Source organism: Telopea speciosissima, chromosome 3 (genome assembly GCF_018873765.1).
Source record: "Telopea speciosissima isolate NSW1024214 ecotype Mountain lineage chromosome 3, Tspe_v1, whole genome shotgun sequence".
NCBI classification, from domain to species: domain Eukaryota; kingdom Viridiplantae; phylum Streptophyta; class Magnoliopsida; order Proteales; family Proteaceae; genus Telopea; species Telopea speciosissima.
The window spans coordinates 72,442,148-72,462,589 of NC_057918.1; the positions used below are offsets into that span (position 1 = coordinate 72,442,148).

At 39.2% G+C, this 20,442-nt stretch overlaps 1 protein-coding gene across 1 annotated transcript in view; it reads right to left on the reverse strand.

Annotated features, from left to right (window-relative positions):
• Nucleotides 1–14,690, reverse strand: part of LOC122656057 (RNA-binding protein 208-like) — a 78,077-nt gene extending 63,387 nt beyond the window's left edge. The window contains exons 1-3 of the mRNA XM_043850489.1: nucleotides 14,575–14,690; nucleotides 13,247–13,308; nucleotides 12,788–12,890 (exon numbers count right to left, since the gene is read on the reverse strand). Coding sequence (XP_043706424.1) covers nucleotides 12,788–12,890; nucleotides 13,247–13,308; nucleotides 14,575–14,679 — 270 coding nt within the window. The 5' untranslated portion in view covers nucleotides 14,680–14,690. The remainder of the gene's footprint in view (nucleotides 1–12,787; nucleotides 12,891–13,246; nucleotides 13,309–14,574) is intronic.
• Nucleotides 14,691–20,442: the final 5,752 nt, after the last annotated feature.

The window sequence follows — 20,442 nt, forward strand, 5'->3', positions numbered from 1 at the left end:
TCTCCTTCCAGGGCATTCAAGTTTGTTAAAGTTTGCTACTGCCGAGTGTGTGAAGATTCATAGCTCAGTTATTCAGATCTGCTATCAGCTCAAGGATCCATCCAACAAGAAGTAAGCATATAATCCCCAAACCCTTCTCCTTTCCCCCACTCGAACTACATTCCCCATAACCTATTTTCTGCCTAGGACAATCCGGCCATTAGAATCCACCCAAACTTGGATCGAGTAGTCCTTACTGACCTGAATCCCTGCCCCTAACCCTAACTCTAAACCCCAGATCTCTTCTCCTTTCACTTTCCCAAACCCAAAACCCAAACCCTAAATCGATACCTATCTTAGTTTACATTTGTAACTCCATTAGAACACTTCAAGACCTTCAATAGAAGACTCCTCCACATCAGCTTATCCTACCCATACCATCAAACCCTAAACTCCATTAAACCCTAACCCTGATTTCATCTAATCATCCATTCTGCTCTAGCCGATTGCATTAAACCCAAGCAGATTCTGGTTCTGGTTCTAGTTGGCTTTATCTCCATCTGGAATTACATTAAAAATACTTTTTATATATTAACCAATCATCTTCCTCTGTTTAAATGTTGATCCCACCTTAATGTCAAGTTAATATTTACCGAAATGCCACTACTTTAAAGAGTTTGACATGTTTCTATATCCCATTTTCTTTTCCCCTTTCTGCCCCTTATATCTACTAAAATGGCCTTGCTCATGTGGACTCTTAACCACATCTCTCTCCTCTTTATTACCCATATATAATTAGCTGGGCAAACTTCTCTTCACTTAACATGCTATTTCTCACATTTCCCTGTTACTTAATAATTAGTTTAGAATTTTTCATGACCCTAATTATAAAAGGAGTTTTAATGTTTCCATGTTCTTACTTCTTATTTTCTTTATTCTACCCACATCTACTACAATGTCCATGCTCATGTTGTCTATAACCCACTTTTTTCTTTTTTATAATTATCATTAGAAAAAGGTAAGTCTGCGGTTTGCCTGGTTTTATATTCCTCTTTTTTTTCTCCCCTACCGCACTCATGATCCCATTAAATGACACATGCTTATGTGGGGCTCCAAACAACCACATCTTTATAAGGCCTTCATATTTTTCATGTATCAGTTACCATTGTAAAAGAAATGAGTTTGTCTGGTTCTACATTCCTTATTTTTCCACTTGTCCTTCTCTGTCCTCACAACCCATCAAATGGCACATGCCTATGTGGAGCTCCTAACAACAATATTTTTAAGACCCTATTCTTTTATTTATATATAGAATAATCGTACCAATAAGTAATAACACCCTTACTTGTAAAATACTGTACCCAACATATCCCCTTCTTTACTTCATGTATGGTGTTATAATATCAGAAAATAATTAACGAAACCAGAGGTAGAAGAAGAAGACAGAAGAAGAGAGAAGAAGGAAACTACGCAAATCCCAATAGGGAAAAGGGCCTGCGGTAGAACTGAATGTTCTATCACAGATCATTGACTGAATTTATTATGTTTAAACAATAATACTGATGGGACAAAATTGCCCCTACATAAACTGTAATAGTAAAAAACAGGAATAAATAAGTGTGGAAAGACATATCTGCCCCCATAAACACTTATTTTAACACTCCCCCTCAAGCTGGAGCATATATATCGCTCATGCTCAGCTTGCTACAACAGGACCGAAAAGCAGGGGCAAATAAGGACTTTGTGAACACATCAGCAACCTGATCAGACGAGGTAACAAATGGTGTCTCAACCAACTTCTTCAAGACGGCGCTGCGAAAAAAGTGACAATCCACTTCCATATGCTTAGTCCTCTCATGAAAGACCGGATTACTAGCAATATAGAGACTGCCTAGTTGTCACAAAACATCTTCATAGGGGTTGAGACTGGAAACCCCATCTCAAGTAGGAGTGACCTAATCCACATCAACTCTGTAGTGGTATGGGTCATAGCTCTATACGCTGCTTCAGCACTGGATCTGGCAACTGTGGTCTGTTTCTTGCTTCGCCATGTAACCAAATTTCCTCCAACAAATGTACAATACCCTGTAGTAGATCGACGGTCACTAGCAAAACCTGTCCTATCTGCATCTGAGTAGGCAACAAGTTCCATATTTTTAATTGGGCGATAAATCAGCCCCTTCCCTGGGGCTCCCTTCAAATACCGAAGAACCCAAATGGCTACATCCAAATGAGACTTACAAGGGGATTGCACGAACTGGCTGAGAACCCCAACAGCATAAGATATGTCTGGTCTAGTGACAGTCAAGTACAACAACTTTCCAACTAAGCTTCTATAGGAGTGGACATCCTTAAGACCTTCACCATCATCAGAGCCAAAATTGTAATTAAGATCCATAGGAATATCAATTGGTTTTGCAGCAAGCATACCAGATTCAGTTAAGAGGTCTAACACATACCTCCTTTGGGACAGGCTGATTCCATTTTTACTTCTGATAACCTCAATCCCAAGGAAGTAGTGAAGCTGACCCAAATCTTCAGTCTAAAAATTCTGATATAAATAATTTTTCACCTCCTTGATCCCACTCTCATCATTTCTGACACAATAATGTCATCAACATAAACAAAAAGGACGACCAATTTCTCTCCTTGGCGACAAACAAATACCACATGGTCTGCAAAGCACTGAGAAAAACCAAAACCAGTCACAATAGAACTAAACTTCTCGAACCATGCTCGGGGAGGACTGTTTCAGCCCATAAATGGCCTTATGTAGCCTACACACATGCCCACCATTCTCCCCCTGAGCAACATAACCGAGAGGTTGCTCCATATAGACCTCTTAGAATAAATCACCACAAAGAAGAGCATTTTTAATGTCTATCTGGTATAAGGACCAATCGAAATTTACAGTCATAGAAATAATGAGGCGAACAAAGTTCAACCTAGCCACAGGAGAGATGGTCTCAAAGTAGTCAACACCATAGGTCTAGGTGTATCCCTTAGCAACCAGACGGGCTTTTAGCCGCTCAACAGAACCATCAGAATGATATTTAATAGTGTACACCCACCAACACCTGACTAGGTCTTTACCAGGAGGTAAATCCACCAACTCCCATGTATGATGAGTCAATAAGGTGCATCCATTTCCACATCCATGGCTTGCTTCCAAGCAGGGATAGCAAGAGCTTCAATGTGGGTACAAGGAATGGTATAAGTGGACAAGGAAGTAGCAAGAGTAAGATGGTAGGATGGAAGATAAGATACGAAAACAAATTGCTCGATGGGATAGGCAACTGAAGATTTTTTAGTACATGTGCGTTTACCTTTCTGAGTAGCAATAGGTAAATCATCAGGATCCGGATCACCTGGTAAGTCAAGAAGAGCAGGTAAATCTGGATCTCCACCAAAGGCTGAGGATGGTACAAGAAGCGATGTAGATAATTCGGTATTATCTGGATGGAGCTGCCCAATGTGCCTCTTGCGCCGATACACCTGTAGTGGAGAAGTGGATATGGGGACAAATGTAGGAATAGGAGGAGGATTAGACACAGCTAACGGATCACTAGCTACGGTAGGGTGATCAGAAAAGTAAGATGTACCTTCAAAGAAGGTTACATCCACATAAACAAACTGTCTGCGAGTCAGAGGATCTATATCCCTTTTGGGTCTGAGAGTAACCCAAAAATATACATTTGGTTGACCGAGGGTCCAATTTATCACCAGGAAGATAAAGGTTATGAACAAAGCAGACACACCCAAAAACTCAAGGCGGCAAGCTGAAAATCGAAACACCAGGGAATAAAATTGAAACGGAGATTTATCAGCAAGGACAGACGAAGGCATCCGATTAATCAAGAAGCAAGCAGTAAGAACTGCATCGCACCAAAAATGTTTGGGCACGGGCACATGAACATGCAACATGAGAGCCCAGGCAACCTTAAGTAAATGCCTATTTTTCCGTTCCGCAACCCCATTTTGTTAAGGAGTGTAAGAACAACTAGTATGATGAATCATTCCGTTAGCAATACAAAAAGAAGATATCTCGTTTTGTACAAATTCCAACGCATTATCAGACCAAAAAATTTTAATAGAAGTATTAAACTAAGTCTTTATTTCATTGCAAAAACTTTGAAATACATGTAAAAATTCATACCGATCCTTCAAAAGATACAACAATGTAGTTCGAGAATGGTCATCCACAAAAGTGACAATACCGAAAACCAGGTCTATTACTTGCATGACAAGGACCCCACACATTACTATTCACAAAAGAAAATAAGGACGTACTACGGGGCATAGAAGAAAGGGATAAGTAGCACGGTGATGCTTACCCAACTAATAGCCCTCACACTCTTAACTTATCTAAAGATTTAAACTACGGAAATAAAACCTTTAATCTAGACAACGATAAATGTCCTAGCCTACAGTGCCACTGAAAAGGAGACTTCACTAACAGTAGTAGCAGCAGTCGAGGCAGATGGAGCAACACCATTTAGATAATATAGTCCATTCTTCTCACATCCTCCACCAATCTTCTTCCTCGTCTGAAGATCCTGAAAAATAGAATGAGAAGGAAAGAAAGTTAATGAGCAGTTCAAATTTTTGGTAAGTTGACTAACTAAAAGGAGACTTAATGAAAATTGAGGAACATGTAAGACAGAGGTAAGGGAAAGGGTAGAATTAAAACAGACAGTGCCATGCCCAATAACAGGTGTGGAGGAGCCATTGGCCACAATAACCGATGGAGTGTGAGAATCAGATGAAATAGAACTAAAAATGGAAGACTTACCTGTCATGTTTGGAAGCACCTGAATCTATGATCTAGAGTGTGGTTAGTGGAAAGGAAGGCAGCTGGTGTACCTGCATGGGCTAATGTGGCAGCGGAGGAAGATGACCCAGAAGTGGAAGTGGATGACTCGAGACTCTTGATACGACACATCAGTTGTTGAATCTCATCATGGAAGTTAGTGGATGAATCTCCCCCGGCTGAACCAGATTTAGTGTCGCTAGGTGTAACAAAATCAGAACCATCTTCAGGAGCTGCATGATTGGCCAAGTTTTGAGCTCATTCAGGCTTCCCATGCTTGGACCAGCAAGTATCAACAGTATGATTAGTCTTCCCACAATAAGAACACAGGCGGGGGCAGCCTTGTCAGTATGCTGTCCACCGGAACCACGACCACCAAATCCTCGTCCTCCCCCTGAACCACGACCTCTAGTAGTAGTAAAAGCAGAATTTTTCTTAGGAGTTGTGTCAGGCTTGGAACTAGGGGAAACAATGCGCTGCAGCCTGGAGTAGGTATCATTCAAAGTAGGGACAGATTCACCAGCAAGTAGATGTCCCTTAACATTCTTCAAACTAGGATTCAAACCAGCCAAGAACTTGGATACAAAAAATTCATTTCTCTAGGCTTTCAATTTCTCAATATCAGTAGTAAGCGTCTGGAACACATTTAATTCTTCCATCGTGCACTTAAAAGCACTATAATACTCCTGAAGAGATTTTTCGGATTACTGAAATTAAAATAACTTCTCATAGAGATCAAAGATACGTGTCATGCTCTTCTCTTGAGAGTGTCTCCTTTAGGTCATCCCAAACTCCCTTGGCAGTGGTATGGAACAATGCATTGGCAGCAATATCCGGCTCCATGTTCCATAATCAAATCAAAATAATAGCATTCTCCTTCCTCTAGGTATTGTAATCCTTAGAATCAGATGGTGGAGGATCAGAAGTAATATAGCTAAGTTTGTCCTTAGCTATGAAGTAGACACGGACAGCATGTGCCCAAAGTAAATAGTTAGAATTACCCTTCAATTTGATGGAGGTGATCTGAACATTGACATTATCATGGGGAGTCTTTGAATCAGCCATAGTGAACCACACTCTTCAAGAATCGATTAGAGAAACAAGTGGAGCCAAGGGACACCAATCGGCACTGAAGAGAAAATTAGAATAGCAGCAATAAACCAGCCTTCAAGGAATAAAAAATAGGGGTTTTACCTATCAAAAAAAAAAAAATAGGGGCAGTCTTCAGCAGAGTAGCCAGGCAACAAGCAGCAACCAACCAGCAACACACAACCAGAATAAGCCAGCCAACCAAAAGAAATCGATGTCAAGGTTTTGGAGGAGAAAGGTAAGGCCTTCAAATATGCAGCAAAAATAGTAGAGCTCATTAACAATCAACCATCAGAAATAGAGCAGAACCACAGAACTTCATGCTGAAACACAGAGCTTGAAGGGTGTCAACCGGTTCGGTTTCGGTTCGGTTCCATGCATTGTGGGTGTGACCCGAAACTGAACCGATACCCGACTCGGTTCTGGTACTTACAACCGAATCCGAACCCCCTCGGTTCGGTTCGGTTCGGTCTCGGTTCTAATTCGGTCTCACAAAACGGTTTTAATTCGAGTCTAATTCGGTTTTTAATGCAATATAATTTGGTTCTTGAATACGGTTCCATTTTTTTATAGGCTGCTAGTTTATCTATTGGAGAAAATGGAGGTTGCACGTTTGAATTTGAAAGAATTGTAAGACTTGAAGTGAAAGAGTAAGACTAAAAGTCTAAAACTAGAATAAAAATAATAAAATAGGAAAGGGAATATGAATAGCCATTCGGTTAGAGAATTAGAGTTATAGTGTTAAACAATTACCAAAAAAACAAAGAAGATAAATATGGTTTTTTGATTTGAGTGCATACGGTTTTGGTTACTTTAATTACTTAATTACTTTATTAAATATCATTTATCCAATTAAAAGATATAGGGTTTGGGAATTAAATGGGTATTCGGTTTGGTTTCGGTTCAAACCGACGGGTTTGGACATGAAACCGAAACCGAACCAAACCGAATTAGCTTATCCTATATTTGAACCGAAACCAGCCCGGTTCGGTTAATTCGGCTAGGTGTCGGATTCGGTTTTCTACTGCAGTTTGGTTTTGACACCCTTACAGAGCTTCAACAACAATCCTCCCATGTGAGATCGAGAACTGTAAGGGTTTTCTCTGGAGATCGATCCTTGCAACAGTAATTATGGTTGATGTAGACAATCAAGCAGCAACAAGTAGTAGGTAGATATAATTAAAATCACTCCATTAAATATTGATAGGAGTGGACTTAAGGCATAGTAGGAGCAGCTATGGTGGCTGCACACCACGGGGAAAACGAGAAGAAGGGATCAGAAGAAAATCGAAAGAGAACTCCAATCTGATTAAGGATTCTCTAATACCATGTCATAATACCAGAAAATAATTAACCAAACCAGAGGTAGAAGAAGAAGGAAACCACGCAAACCCCAATACGGAAAAGTGCCTGCGGTAGAACTGAATGTTCTATCACAGGTCATTGACTGAATTTATTATGTTTAAACAATAATACTGATGGGACAAAATTGCCCCTACATAAACCATAATAGTAAAAGACAGGAATAAATAATAGTGGAAAGACAAATCTGCCCCTATAAACACTTATTTTAACATATGGTTTCCAATAAAATTACCAATAAACCACCAGAATTCACGTGCAAAGCACATGCACATCCCTTTAACTAGTTACTATAAATGAACAAAACTACAGATAACCTATTTAAAAAGATTAGGGAGCGTTTTCATACACAATCGTGTATGAAACAGGGTCAACACTGTTCATACGTGTATGAAACCTTTCACCAAAAGATTATGTTTACATTTTTTTTAACCCCATTCTTCACATCATCCACAAAATTTGAGGCACCCAATAACCCCCTCCCAACAAAGGCTTCCAAAATCCTTATTATTTCCTATTACCAACTTGACTCTATACCATCCTTTAATGGCTGGAAAATATCTCTCACTGTTCTGCCAAATTTCAATTCCCTCAGTAGTGTATTCACACCATCACCTTGCAACTCATATCTTGATCATATCAAAGTACCACAAAGATTGCTCTCACTTTAAAATCTAAAGAGCCATCAGCCATTTCAAGGGCAGAAGTGCTCAATTGAAAAATGTTTCCTGTTGCTAGCACCCCAGGCTCCATCAGACAAACAACCCATTCCCAGCTGATGAATTTTTCACTGATCAAGTCTCATTAGGAAGTTTAGCAAGATCTTTTCACTGTCTGCAGCCACTTTCTTTGCAAGTCTAAATATTGAAAAGAGATACACGGTAAGATCAAGGTGGATTTAATTGAAGTGATTCCACCAGGAGAGAGGTACTTCCACTTCCAAAAGGCAAGCATTTGTAATGTTTCTCAATAATTGGATCTTAGGAGGACACAGACCTTAGAAATCTTCACAGAAAAAGTCCAAAGAAGCCTGAGAAGCCACACTTCTACTGGGAAACCTAAAACAGAAGCAAAAGGAGCCAATGCCTATTGCCTAATCTCCTATCTTTTGTTCAAACTACCTTCTACAAATCTAAGTTTATCTCCAACCAAATGATTCTCTTAAAACACCGTAGGTGTCCTAAGATAAGTAACTAGGTAATGTGGGACAGAAATCGAGAAGAAGAGAAGTTAGAAAGAAATCAGAATTTCAGGGGGGAGGGGAGAAATCACACAGAAGAAAAGGGAAGAAGGAGCCGTGAGAAGAAGAAGAAAAGGGGGGGCGGGGGGAGTGTGTGTGTACACACACAAACTCACTTTGTTTTCAATTCATTCTTCCATTCATTCCCAAAACGTGGCTGAGTACAATCTTAAATAAAGACAAGAAAAATGTAGATCCCCAAAACAAAGACTCCTAATTACTTACTAAAACCAGGCTAACTAAAATAGAAACCCAATAAAACTAAAATCGGAAATTTCCCTATATGTCTGATAACTACCTTAAAATAAAAGATTACATAATAATTTTCCAAATAAAATAAACTTCCTAAGATCCTACTAGATCCAAACACTCAAACTGGACCCGGTTCAACTGGGTTTGGGTCGGCCCGGTCCAAGATTGTCCTGCATCAACTCTCCCGTGGTTAAGAAAAACTCGTACATGAATAAAATTGTATCATCAGTTCACTGGAGGTGTCACACCTGCAGCTCTACTCCTACCTTAATCCTCTCCCCAACTCCAGCAAGCTGGCTCTATTCCAAAGGCTACAAACTACATCTCCAACAACTAGGGAGAAGGATTACCAGACCTTAATCAAGGAAAATTTCTTTGGAAAGTGTTGGCACTGCACCCTGAAATCCACTTCCTCCTGTAACATTTTCAGTTTCAATACATTTTTTACTCACCACTATGACCCAGTACACCAGCTCATCATCCAGTCTTGTACACGCTAACTAACCACCCAACCTTTAATCCAAAGCACGACAATTTTGATTGACCTACTGATGCAGATTCATCACCGAAATGAGCTTATTTCTTTAGAAATAAGTCTAGGGTGGGGTTATATGTATGTTGGGCCTTTGATCCCATGGGTTTTTTATGTGATAGGTCACATTTATGGGCCTAAAATATGGCTAATTAGGCTGCATACGGGATTAGCTGTTTTAATTCTTTAGTTTTGATTTTTATGTAATTAGTGGTCATGTGATCACTTAAGTGATCATGTGACTTGTTTAAGTGGTCATGTGACAACTTAAGTGGTCATGTGATGCAAGTTGGGCTGGATTATGATTCTATAAGTCCAGCCAGGTTTTGAGTCTATTTCTTTTAGTATTTTAGTTTCCTAGTCAGTTTAAGTTATCTAATAGGTTAAAAATTGGGTTAGGCCTTTCCTTTTTAGAGTAGAAGTCTATTTTTAAGTCTTTTATATAAGGTTGAAAGGGGGCAAAGCCTTGAACACGAATTTGATTAATGAAAAGCTTTTGTTTGCTGTCATTGTTGTTGCCCTACTCTGTTGAGTGTTGCTCCTTGTGAATGTGCATCCTTGTGGATCTCAAGGTGTAAAGGGACTGGTGGAATACGGCTGGGAGGATCTTCTTCAATTCGAAGGTGGTTCTATCCTTCACATCTGTTCAAGCTGCTGCTAGTGGAATCTCCAGTAAGTTTGACACCCAATTTCTTCTTCTAACCCTCTAATCCTTTCCCCCCAATCGATCCCCTTTATTTATGGTTTGAATCCCATAAACCCCAACTCCATTAAACCCTAGATCTTGCTGCCCAACCATATTTGTCCATCAAAACCCTAATCCCCTCATCCTTCATTAATTTCCCCAAAAACCATAGTCGATCCTGACTTACTGCCCAGTTTTACAGAATTTTCAAAACACTTAATACTCTATAATACCTACATTATTACAGTCCTATAAACCTGCCTAGCCATATGCCCTAAGCCCCCCTTCCATTATCCTAACCTAAGCCCTAGATTTGACCTAAAATTACAATTCTGTCCTACTGAAACTGCAGAACCAACAGCCCCTTAGTTCCTTGTTATTGGTCCTGGTTTAATTGGCTTCTAGTAGGGCTTTACCCTATCTAGAACTACATTATTTGGTATCAGAGCCCTGGATCAGCATGGTAATCAAGTAGTAAATCCACCAACAAATCCTATGGATGCTATGTTGGAATTGTTCCAGAAATTTGCTGCTGAACAAAGGGCTACAACTGAAGCCATCCTAGATAGGTTGCAACGATTGGGAGAACAAAGAGTTACCCCTGCCAGAGATCACAAGGATAGACTCAGAGATTACAGAGAAGACACAGACAGGTATAGAGAATACATATTTTTATTGCCAAAGGAGTTGGAAATAAATCTGAAGTGACAGTGAATTGTGATGAAAAGAAAGAAACCATTCCTATAGCTTCAAAGATGGAAAATCAACATGTAGAAGATCCTACTGAAGTGGTGTATGTCGAAGAAACCAATGTAAATAAGGCTGATACAATAGAAGATGAAGAGGTTGAGCTGGTGTCTAAGAAGGTTATTAACACTGAAGACTCTATGGATAGGGCATTCACGGGTGATTCAGAGACCGAATACATAGAGTTTGTTATGCCACCATGGTTCTTCAAAGAGAAAGCTCCACACCTTGAAGACTTCATCCCTAATGTTCCTGCATCACCAGAATTTGTTTGGGAATGGCTGAAGCTGCTACTCATATGTTGTTTCCCCCTCATCACTGCAAAATTCGACGACGAATTTTTTCAAGTTGGGGAGAGTTGATGCAGATTCATCACCGAAATGGGCTTATTTCTTTAGAAATAAGTCTAGGGTTGGGTTATATGTTGGGCCTTTGATCGCATGGGTTTTCTATGTAATAGGTCACTTTTATGGGCCTAAAATATGGCTAATTAGGTTGCATACGGGATTAGCTGTTTTAATTCCTCAATTTTGATTTTTATGTAATTAGTGGTCATGTGATCACTTACGTGACCATGTGACTTGTTTAAGTGGTCATGTGACAACTTAAGTGGCCATGTGATGTAAGTTGAGCTGGATTAGGATTCTATAAGTCCAGCCAGGTTTTGAGCCTATTTCTTTTAGTATTTTAGTTTCCTAGTCAGTTTAAGTTACCTAATAAGTTAAAGATTGGGTTAGGCCTTTCCTTTTAAGAGTAGAAGTCTATTTTTGAGTCTTTTATATAAAGTTGTAAGGGGACAAAGCCTTGAACACGAATTTGATTAATAAAAAGCTTTTGTTTGCTTCTATTGCTGCTGCCCTGCTCTGTTGAGTGTTACTCCTTGTGAGTGTGCATCCTTGTGGATCTCAAGGTGGAAAGGGACTGGTGGAATCCGGTTGACTCCTTACGCCGTGACGGCTGGGAGGATCTTCTTCAATTCGAAGGTGGTTCTATCCTTCACATCTGTTCATGCTGCTGCCAGTGGAATCTCCAGTAAGTTTGACACCCAATTCTTCTTCTAACCCTCTAATCCTTTCCCCCAATAGATCCCTTTTATTTATGGTTCGAGTCCCATAAACCCTAACTCCATTAAACCCTAGATCTTGCTGCCCAGCCATATTTGTCCATCAAAACCCTAATCCCCTCATCCTTCATTAATTTCCCCAAGACCCATAGTCAATCCTGACTGACTGCCCAGTTTTACAGAATTTTCAAAACACTTAAAACTCTATAATACCTACATTATTAGAGTCCTACAAACCTGCCTAGCCATACCCCCTAAGCCCCCCTTCCATTATCCTAACCTAAGCCCTAGATTTGACATAAAACTGCAATTCTGTGCTACTGAAACTGCAGAACCAACAGCCCCTTAGTTCCTTGTTATTGGTCCTGGTTTAATTGGCTTCTAGTAGGGCTTTACCCTATCTAAAACTACATTACCTACCCAGCCCAATCATATCCCTTCCTCATTGCCTAGTTCTTGAAACAATAGATTCCACCAATTGATCAATTCCATCATCTCAGATTATAAGAAGAAGCCAGGATGTTTCTTCCTAGCATATTACCATGTTCAGAATCAGATCTGTGGTTTTCTTAATGTGTTAGAAGAAATTCACAAAGTGGTGAGAACCCCGCATTTGGAGCTCTATGCAATCTCACCACTAATGTGCGATAATTTCCAACTAGTGCTCAATAATCGAAGGATTCTAAGAAAACCTACGTTGTGTGACAGTTCATACTAACAGAATCAGAATTTCAGGGTTCAGCAGAATCTTTTATTTATTTACTTGATGGAAGGAAGTCAAAGAAACCTTAAAGTTATTTCAGCCTGAGAATACTGGAGCACCTAATAAGCTTGAGCTAGAATTACATGACATCCAGTTTAGCAACACACCAATGAAAGGATGGTGTTCAAAACATTTCCAATACTAGTTCAAATTTTTAAGCTACACAACTGTTAAGTGACTGCTTTACTATTTTATGAGATTAAATAGAAAAAGAATAAGCATACTAGAACAGAACATATAGGCTTCAGCAATCACTGAATCAAACCTTCTCTTTTTTAATGAGCTTGCATCCTTCAAGTGGGCCTGTATTACCGAAAACCTCAGCAAGAAGGCTCTCGGTGACATTGACATGGATATTTCCTACATACCTGAAAAGTAAAAGCCATCAGAACTAATAAGAAGATAAAACACAGAGAATGTCAACCACATAACTAAGAAAATTAACAGTATGCCACATGATTTACCACTTCCAAACTATATGTTAATTAGTCATGGCTTAAGAAGCCACAAAATAAATGGGAGGAAAACATATCCTAGAAAACAGAGTAGCCCATTCCAGCCAAGAAGTCTTAGAAAGAAATGCCAGTAAAAGTTCTCTCAAGCAATCTCTTGGAGCAAGCTGTTCGCAACCCACGGCCCAAAAGCATAGAGAGGACAAGAAGGAAAAAGAAAAACCCGAGAAGTGCCACCCCCCTAAAAGAAGAAAATGTTCCATAGCACTCACACACTGCGGCATGAAGATGAATCAAACCCAGGAGGCAGATTTCCACTTGGAACCGGCTCCATCTGCAAAATATAAAAGTAAAAAAGAAGAAAACAAAAGAAAATAACCTAACAAACCTAAGGAGGATTTCCTAAAAAGTTCACACAAATATCCAAAAACAAATGTAGGTCCTGTAAATGATAAAAGATCCTAGGCGAGATCCCATTCCCTAATTCTACCAAAGAGAAGAAAATAATGGGCTGCAGTAGCTCAATGCAAAATAATAAATTCCTAATTCAATACCAAGCAGGAAAAACTAGACCCATTTCCCAATGCCTTGAAAAGATAAATATCGCAATACATATCCAACCCAAAATGAGAATAATCAAAACCTAAGGGGACAAACCAAAGCACTTCACTAGTAGATTCATTAATCATCAATCGACCAAACCAAACACTTAGAGAGGACCATTTGTTATCATGCAATTGCATAATACTGAACATCCTTTTCAATTACGCAAAATTAAATAATATTGTAAAGAAAACTTGATCGTAGATCTTATGTGAGAAGCACAAACATTCATTTAATATTGGGTATCTATAAAGCCCCAATGCACATTAGACTACTTCGATAATAGTTTGGATTCATCAGATGTGCAATTTCTAACAAGCATGCACATACACACAACATTGGCAAATAAGACCAATGTCATTGCAGCTCCCATGTCTGGGGCAGTCTGGGTACTTCATTCTTTTCCCTCCTGCGGTAAGCCTTAAAGCTACAAGAAGAGAATATGTCACTCGGGAAAAAATAATGTGAATAATCAACAAAGGGCAAACTGAAGAAATAAAAACTCTAGAAGGAATAAAGGTTAGAAACAGACATGTAAAACAGGACCACAGAAAAGCAAAGTGTGAACAATGGAGCAACACATGTTAGTAAAAGGCAATTCTAACAAGCTGACAGTGTTAAAAGGGGTGGGGGATATATTTAAGTTTCTGAGCAGATACATTTAAAGGGCACTTTGAGTCATAGAATGGAGATCCACAACAAATATGCATGAGGAAAAGGGAAAATGTTGTTCACAACCAAACAATCGATCAAATTATCACTGAAAAGGAAGGAAAGAAATATACAGGAAAAAAAATGCTTGGGGGAAAAGGAAATTGAATAAAAAATAAAAAATAAAGCAAGGCCATGAAACGGCAAAGGAGCTTAAAATATAGCTATTTTCCCTCAAACCACAACCAAATATATTTTTCTGTCTACAAAACGAACCAGACAATTACGGGAACCAAGCAACGAATGGGTCCTAACAGGAAAAGCAAAGAGAACTAAAAGACCGAACCTGCGACATAGCGCCGGCGAGTACACCTGGGTGATAGAGCTGCTGTTGCTGTAGCAATGCGTGGTGCACCAGAGCTTGCTGCTGCTGCTTCAATCTCTGCTGCATTTTCCAAAATCTCCTCTAATGATACCAAAACCGCTTCAAAAGGTCAAAAAGAGGAGAGAAAAAGCAGAAGACCTAGAAACCGTGACGTAATCCTACCCGATCTACTTTTGGAGAATTCAATTGGAGCAAACGAAGAATAAACAACTCCTACCAAATCCAAAAGAAAGAGAGAGGAAAACAAAGGCAGGATGGACGACATATATAAGGGAAGCTTTTATCCCTTCAGAGACCTCCGTTGCAAAGGATTTCAAAATAAAAAATTGAGAAGAAAAAGAAGCACTAGAAATCAGGGCTCGCGCTTAATGGATTTCACCGTCCCTCCCTTTCGTTGAGGCTGCAATTTCCAGAGTGGGTCGAATCATCCCCTCTTGATTATGATAATAAGTTATGACTTATAAACAATAATCGTTTGGTTGCTACTACATATAATAGATTGTATAATAAAAATGTATATTTGACATGCTTAAGTGAATAATATATTATTTGACATGATTTGAGGTATCAGTATTGCATCAGCCGTATTGGGTGATATATAACGATTTTCCTTGTTTTCAATCCCAATATCGTATCGGTGACATGGTACTAGCAAGAGGTAAAACAATCAAAAATCCTATTTTTTAAAGGGAAATTAGGGCCAAATTTGTCTTATACGGCCAATACATGCCGATTCCATATTGGTATCATATCGGTTTTGCAAGTGAATGATACCTAATCCGTGGGGCAGGAGAGAGAGAGGTTTTGTTCTAATTTTCGTCACTTAAATAGTAATTCTACACATGTTCATTAATGGTACCCGCATAAACAAACATTAACAATTTATGGTGATAAATCATAAACAACTCTCGAGCTGTTTATAAATTGATGCTTATATTGATTTATTTTAATGAAAAATAGAAGTCATAAATCATACCAAAGACATCTATTTATGTTTGTGTCAGATAAACATAAATTTAAACTATACCAAAGAGAGCCTAGTTTCAAGAATCGGAAATCAGATCGGTAAATTGGCTAACCGATCCCAATTCCTACCTTCCTTTTATTTTCCTTTTTTGTATTTTTTTTTTTTTATAGAAATTCCTACCTTCCTATACAGCCAATTTGTGAAACCCACAAAAATTTGAACTTTTGGAACCTGTGCGGTTTCAAGTTCTGGTTCAATGCCCATATCAAACAACTATCGTGGCCTTAAATGAGTCTGAGGTGTCTAACGGAAGACAACACATAAGCTTGGCATGCTGGATTGATGGCCTACGGAGCTCTCTCTCTGTTTTGGGCTGAGTGCCAAGTGAGAATCTTCCCAACCAGCCCTCCTGGAGTCAGAGGACCCTGATGGAACCCCGCACCTAAGCTACCTGTGCCTGATCTGCCGCCTGGAGGCTATGCAGAACATTTTCATTAATTAAACGCATTGTAAGTGTAATTTTAATTGTATTTATAGTGTATCGTACTGATCGATTAGAATTATAGGGGCATTTTAGTAAAATTACCTTTGTGGGACCCACGTCCCCAGTGGGAAATCCTGTTCCTAACATTTACCAGTGTTCGGATGACCCATGATGTCATATGACATCATTCTATGGTTAGATTAATCTAATAAATACGAAATTCTGGTTTAAAATAATTTTAGGAATTAGTTTTAAAACTGATTTTACATTAAAAGACCAAACAGCCCTTAGTGCTTAAATCACTATATAAGCTAACAAATTTCACTATTCACTACTCTAAAAACATAAGGACCGATCCAGCTTTAGAGAAATAAAAAAGAGAAGAGAAGAGAAGAGAAGAGAAGAAAGGAGAAAGAGGAGAAGAAGGATTTACCTAAGGGAATTCGATCCCGGCTTGGTTTTGAAGCTAGGAGATCTCCATTAGAGACCTTGGAGCAGGAATTTAAGGCTGCATCTTCCATCTTTGCTGCTGCACACATAGGTAAGCCATGAATCCTGCTATTCTCTTCTTCTTCCTCTCAATCCTCCTATCTCTAAATAATTCTTAAACTCATTCCAACCATTAAACCATAGAATTGATAGGTTTAATTGACCAAACCCTAAGTTTAAACCCTGATTTAGACCAATTTATGGTTCAGGTATTGCTACAACCTGTGATTTTCTGTTTTATCTTCCAATTCATAGCTGAATTATACAATTCATTAACCTTAGGATGGTAATTTGAGTTAATTAGACAAAACCCCTAAAAATTGTTTATGGTTTTCCAATTAAATTGTTAAATTAGATTGATCCACCTTAGATTAAGTCCAAAAGGTGAAATTGGATGCTTGCATGACAAGATCCATGAAGCACAGACAAAACCCCCAAATTGACATTAAGTTCTGAAATTAAACTATTAAATTGACATGACCCACCTTAGAATAGGTTGGAATCATGAAATTGGACCCCTAAATTGACCAATACCCATCACTGATCTCTTTAATTAAACCTATTTATGGTTCAGACCTAAAATTGACTGCTAATTTCTAGCTGTCCATTAAATTGTAGCTGAACCCAATTAAATTAAGGAACCCTAAGTTAGAAATTTGGGGTTAATCTCTTTAAACCCTCAAATTAATTGCAATTTTTATAATTAAATCACAATCCCAGGTTGACCCACCTTAGAGCAGTGTTAAAATTGATATTGGGGGCCTGCATGTGAAGATCAGAGCACCTAGACCAAAAACCCCAATTCTACCCCTGAATACGGCTCACACTTTTTATGCCAATTTTGCCCTCCAATGTTTGGGTGCTGACCTAGACCTGTTCCAGGCCCTAATTCTTACTATTTCCTGCTGTACTAAGACTATCTCTACTGTTTCTCTTCTGAATTACCTGGAGCTTTGGAATCTTGGTTGCCTAGGCTAGCCTAACACTTAAGGTAAGGGAATTTGACTTTATTTTATGAGTGTTTGTTGCCTTAATTTCCATTTATTCGATGTGTCATGCCATGCATCATCACTACTACTGTACAGTGCATGTAGTTTATTAGCTTTATAATTCTTGCATTAGACTGCATGTGATTAGGCTGCATTGACATGCTGCATTTGCATGAATATTACTTAATTCTTATACAATGATGTTATGATATGCTGTTTACACTGAAATTGAGTTGCACAATCATATGCCATCATGATTAGATTGCATTGGACTAGGATGTTTTCATAACCCAGTGCTACGACCCTTAACAACAGGGGTTGAGGTGTTGGATAACCAGTGGTAGGTCCGAGGGGTAATACCGGAATGCCATTCACTGTCCCCATGTTAGTGATCCGCTCCGTTGTGGGATCAACAGTAGGGTTAGTCTTTGGGGGTCTACTGGTTGGGCTGCCTGGTGACATGCTCGAACTGGTGGGTTCTCACCGTGGTAGGATGTTTTCTCTCGGGTGACCGATAGTTAATACCGGGACCGAGGCTAGTATGCTACCACAGTAGCACTTATACCCCCATGTGACTTAGTATCCATGCTAGGACATGCTACTTAGGACATTCATCATAATTGCTGCGATATGTTTTGCATGCATTCCTTTACTGGGCTCAGTGGAGCTCTCCCCCGTGGATCCTTATATTTTTCAGATGATCTTGTTGCTGCTTCTGTGGGAGTCTCGTCTACGCAGGACTCTCATTCAGCCCTTGGAGTTGATGCTCCTCTGTCAATGGTGCACGATGCTTCGTGCTCGTGCAATGACTGCGCATTCTCCTGAGACACTACTAGATCTAGGCTATTTCCTCACTCTTTTGTGTTTATAACACTTTAGTATAATTATAATATAGTTCTTGTATAGCTTTACTTTGTCGTACTTTTGAGAAATGTATAGTTGTATCACAAACTTTACCTTTTATATAAATGAAATATCACTTAGACCTCTCTTATTACAGATGTTACCTCTATTATTTAAATTGTTTCTGCTGCCTCTGATTACTGTATTTGTGAGATATGTTTGTAAATAGGATACTACACTTGCGATCCTGGGGGATTGGTTGGATGTCAGAGACATCCAATCACACTTGGCCCTTATGAACCGGGCCGGGGTGTGACACAATTCATGCCAAGATTCCCTTGAATTAGCAAGTTTTCTACCATGCTTCACTTTACCAACATAGAATGCCAAAGAAGAATCTTTTGTAATGAGTTTAAGATGCAGATAATTACTACATTTCCGGCTTTCACACAAGGTATGCATGCTTATGTTATTTATTTCCAGGATATTGCCATAAATAACTATTGTCAAAGTGTTCTTGAACTATGCTCAACCTTATAATGAGGGTAAGTAACCAGCCTTGGCACTTGTAGCTATATTAATGCCCGGGTTCAGTAATCTTTTCCTTTTCCCTTTCCCTTTTTCCCCTTTTTTACATAGATATACACTGACCATGTCTCTCCTCTTTTATTCTGACAGTGTCAAACCCCTGTCGGATTTCCCTACAATCAAAGAGAGATAAAATACAAAGTGCCTTGAAGAATTGGGAAGAAATTTAGTGAAGTTCTTCTTCAGTTTTTCACTCCCCTCATCCCCTACAGTAAAAGCAGTGAATATAGAGTGCCCTAAAGGAGTGGGAAGAAACTTAGTGAGGTTCTTCTTTGGTTTTTCTCTCCCCTCAAAACACAGAGTATCTGAGGTTCCTCCAGACTCCAAATAGTGTTGTTAGGTGCCAGTGCAACGAAAAACTACTAAACGGCCTCCATAATTATGAGTTGGACACATTCCCCAACCACAAGCAAAAGGGCGGGTACTCTTTGGTTCATTTATAGTTCTTTTCACTTTTATTTCTAAGTATCTATGCACACACACACACACACGCACATGTATTGAATTTCATTGCAATCTTGACATGCTCACATATGTAACTCAGCTTCGGCTGCAATCGAGGTGTGCCCGAGTATAGTAACTCGATGACTGTGTAGCATACACTTTGCATTTTTTTCTTTCCTTTCATCGCATATTCCGGCATTCGCTAGAATTGTAGTACTATGAATACTTTATGTACGGTGCAGTGTGAGTTGTAGTACCATTAATACTTTATGTACGGTGTGGTGTACAATGAATATTTTTCCTTTCTTTTTATCGCATATTCTTACATTCGGCAAAATTGTAGATAGATGAGTACTTTATGTATAGTGTGGGGTGTGTGGTATTTTTACATACTATCAATCTAATCTGACTGACCGAGGTGCTAGCTTATGCTATCCAACGACGTCGCCAATTGTTACTGGTTTCGTAAAATAATCTTTTAGGGAAGCAGTTTTCTGTACGGGTGTGTGGCCTACGCCAGCACTCCCATGTGTCTATCTCTCTCCTCCTTAAAACAAGGGGGCAAAGGTGTCTTTTGACATGGGGAGGAGAGAAATAGACTCATGGGAGTGCTAGTGTAGGCCACACTCCCGGACAGAGAACTTTTTCCCAATCTTTTATGTACTAACAATCTGATCTAACTTATTGAGGTGTTGACTTATACTATTTAATGATGTTGTTGGTCATTACGTTTCAGTCATTTTTGGTTTATATATATAGTTTGGTTACTCTAAACCAAGGTTATAAATCTCGGGTTTCGATATGGTTTCAACCAACCAGAAACTGAGCTATTGCGGGTTTTCTAGAGTGTGGGCTTTTTAGGCGAAATTGGGTTAAACCCCTTGAAATTTCCATACCTCTCTCTCTCTCTCTCTCCTCTTTGTCTTTCCTCTCTCCCTTTTCTCTTTCTTTCCCTCCTCCTTTCTTTCTCTCCCAAAACCAACCCCTCCCCATGCATGGGGTCTATTTATAGGCCCAAAAGTGCC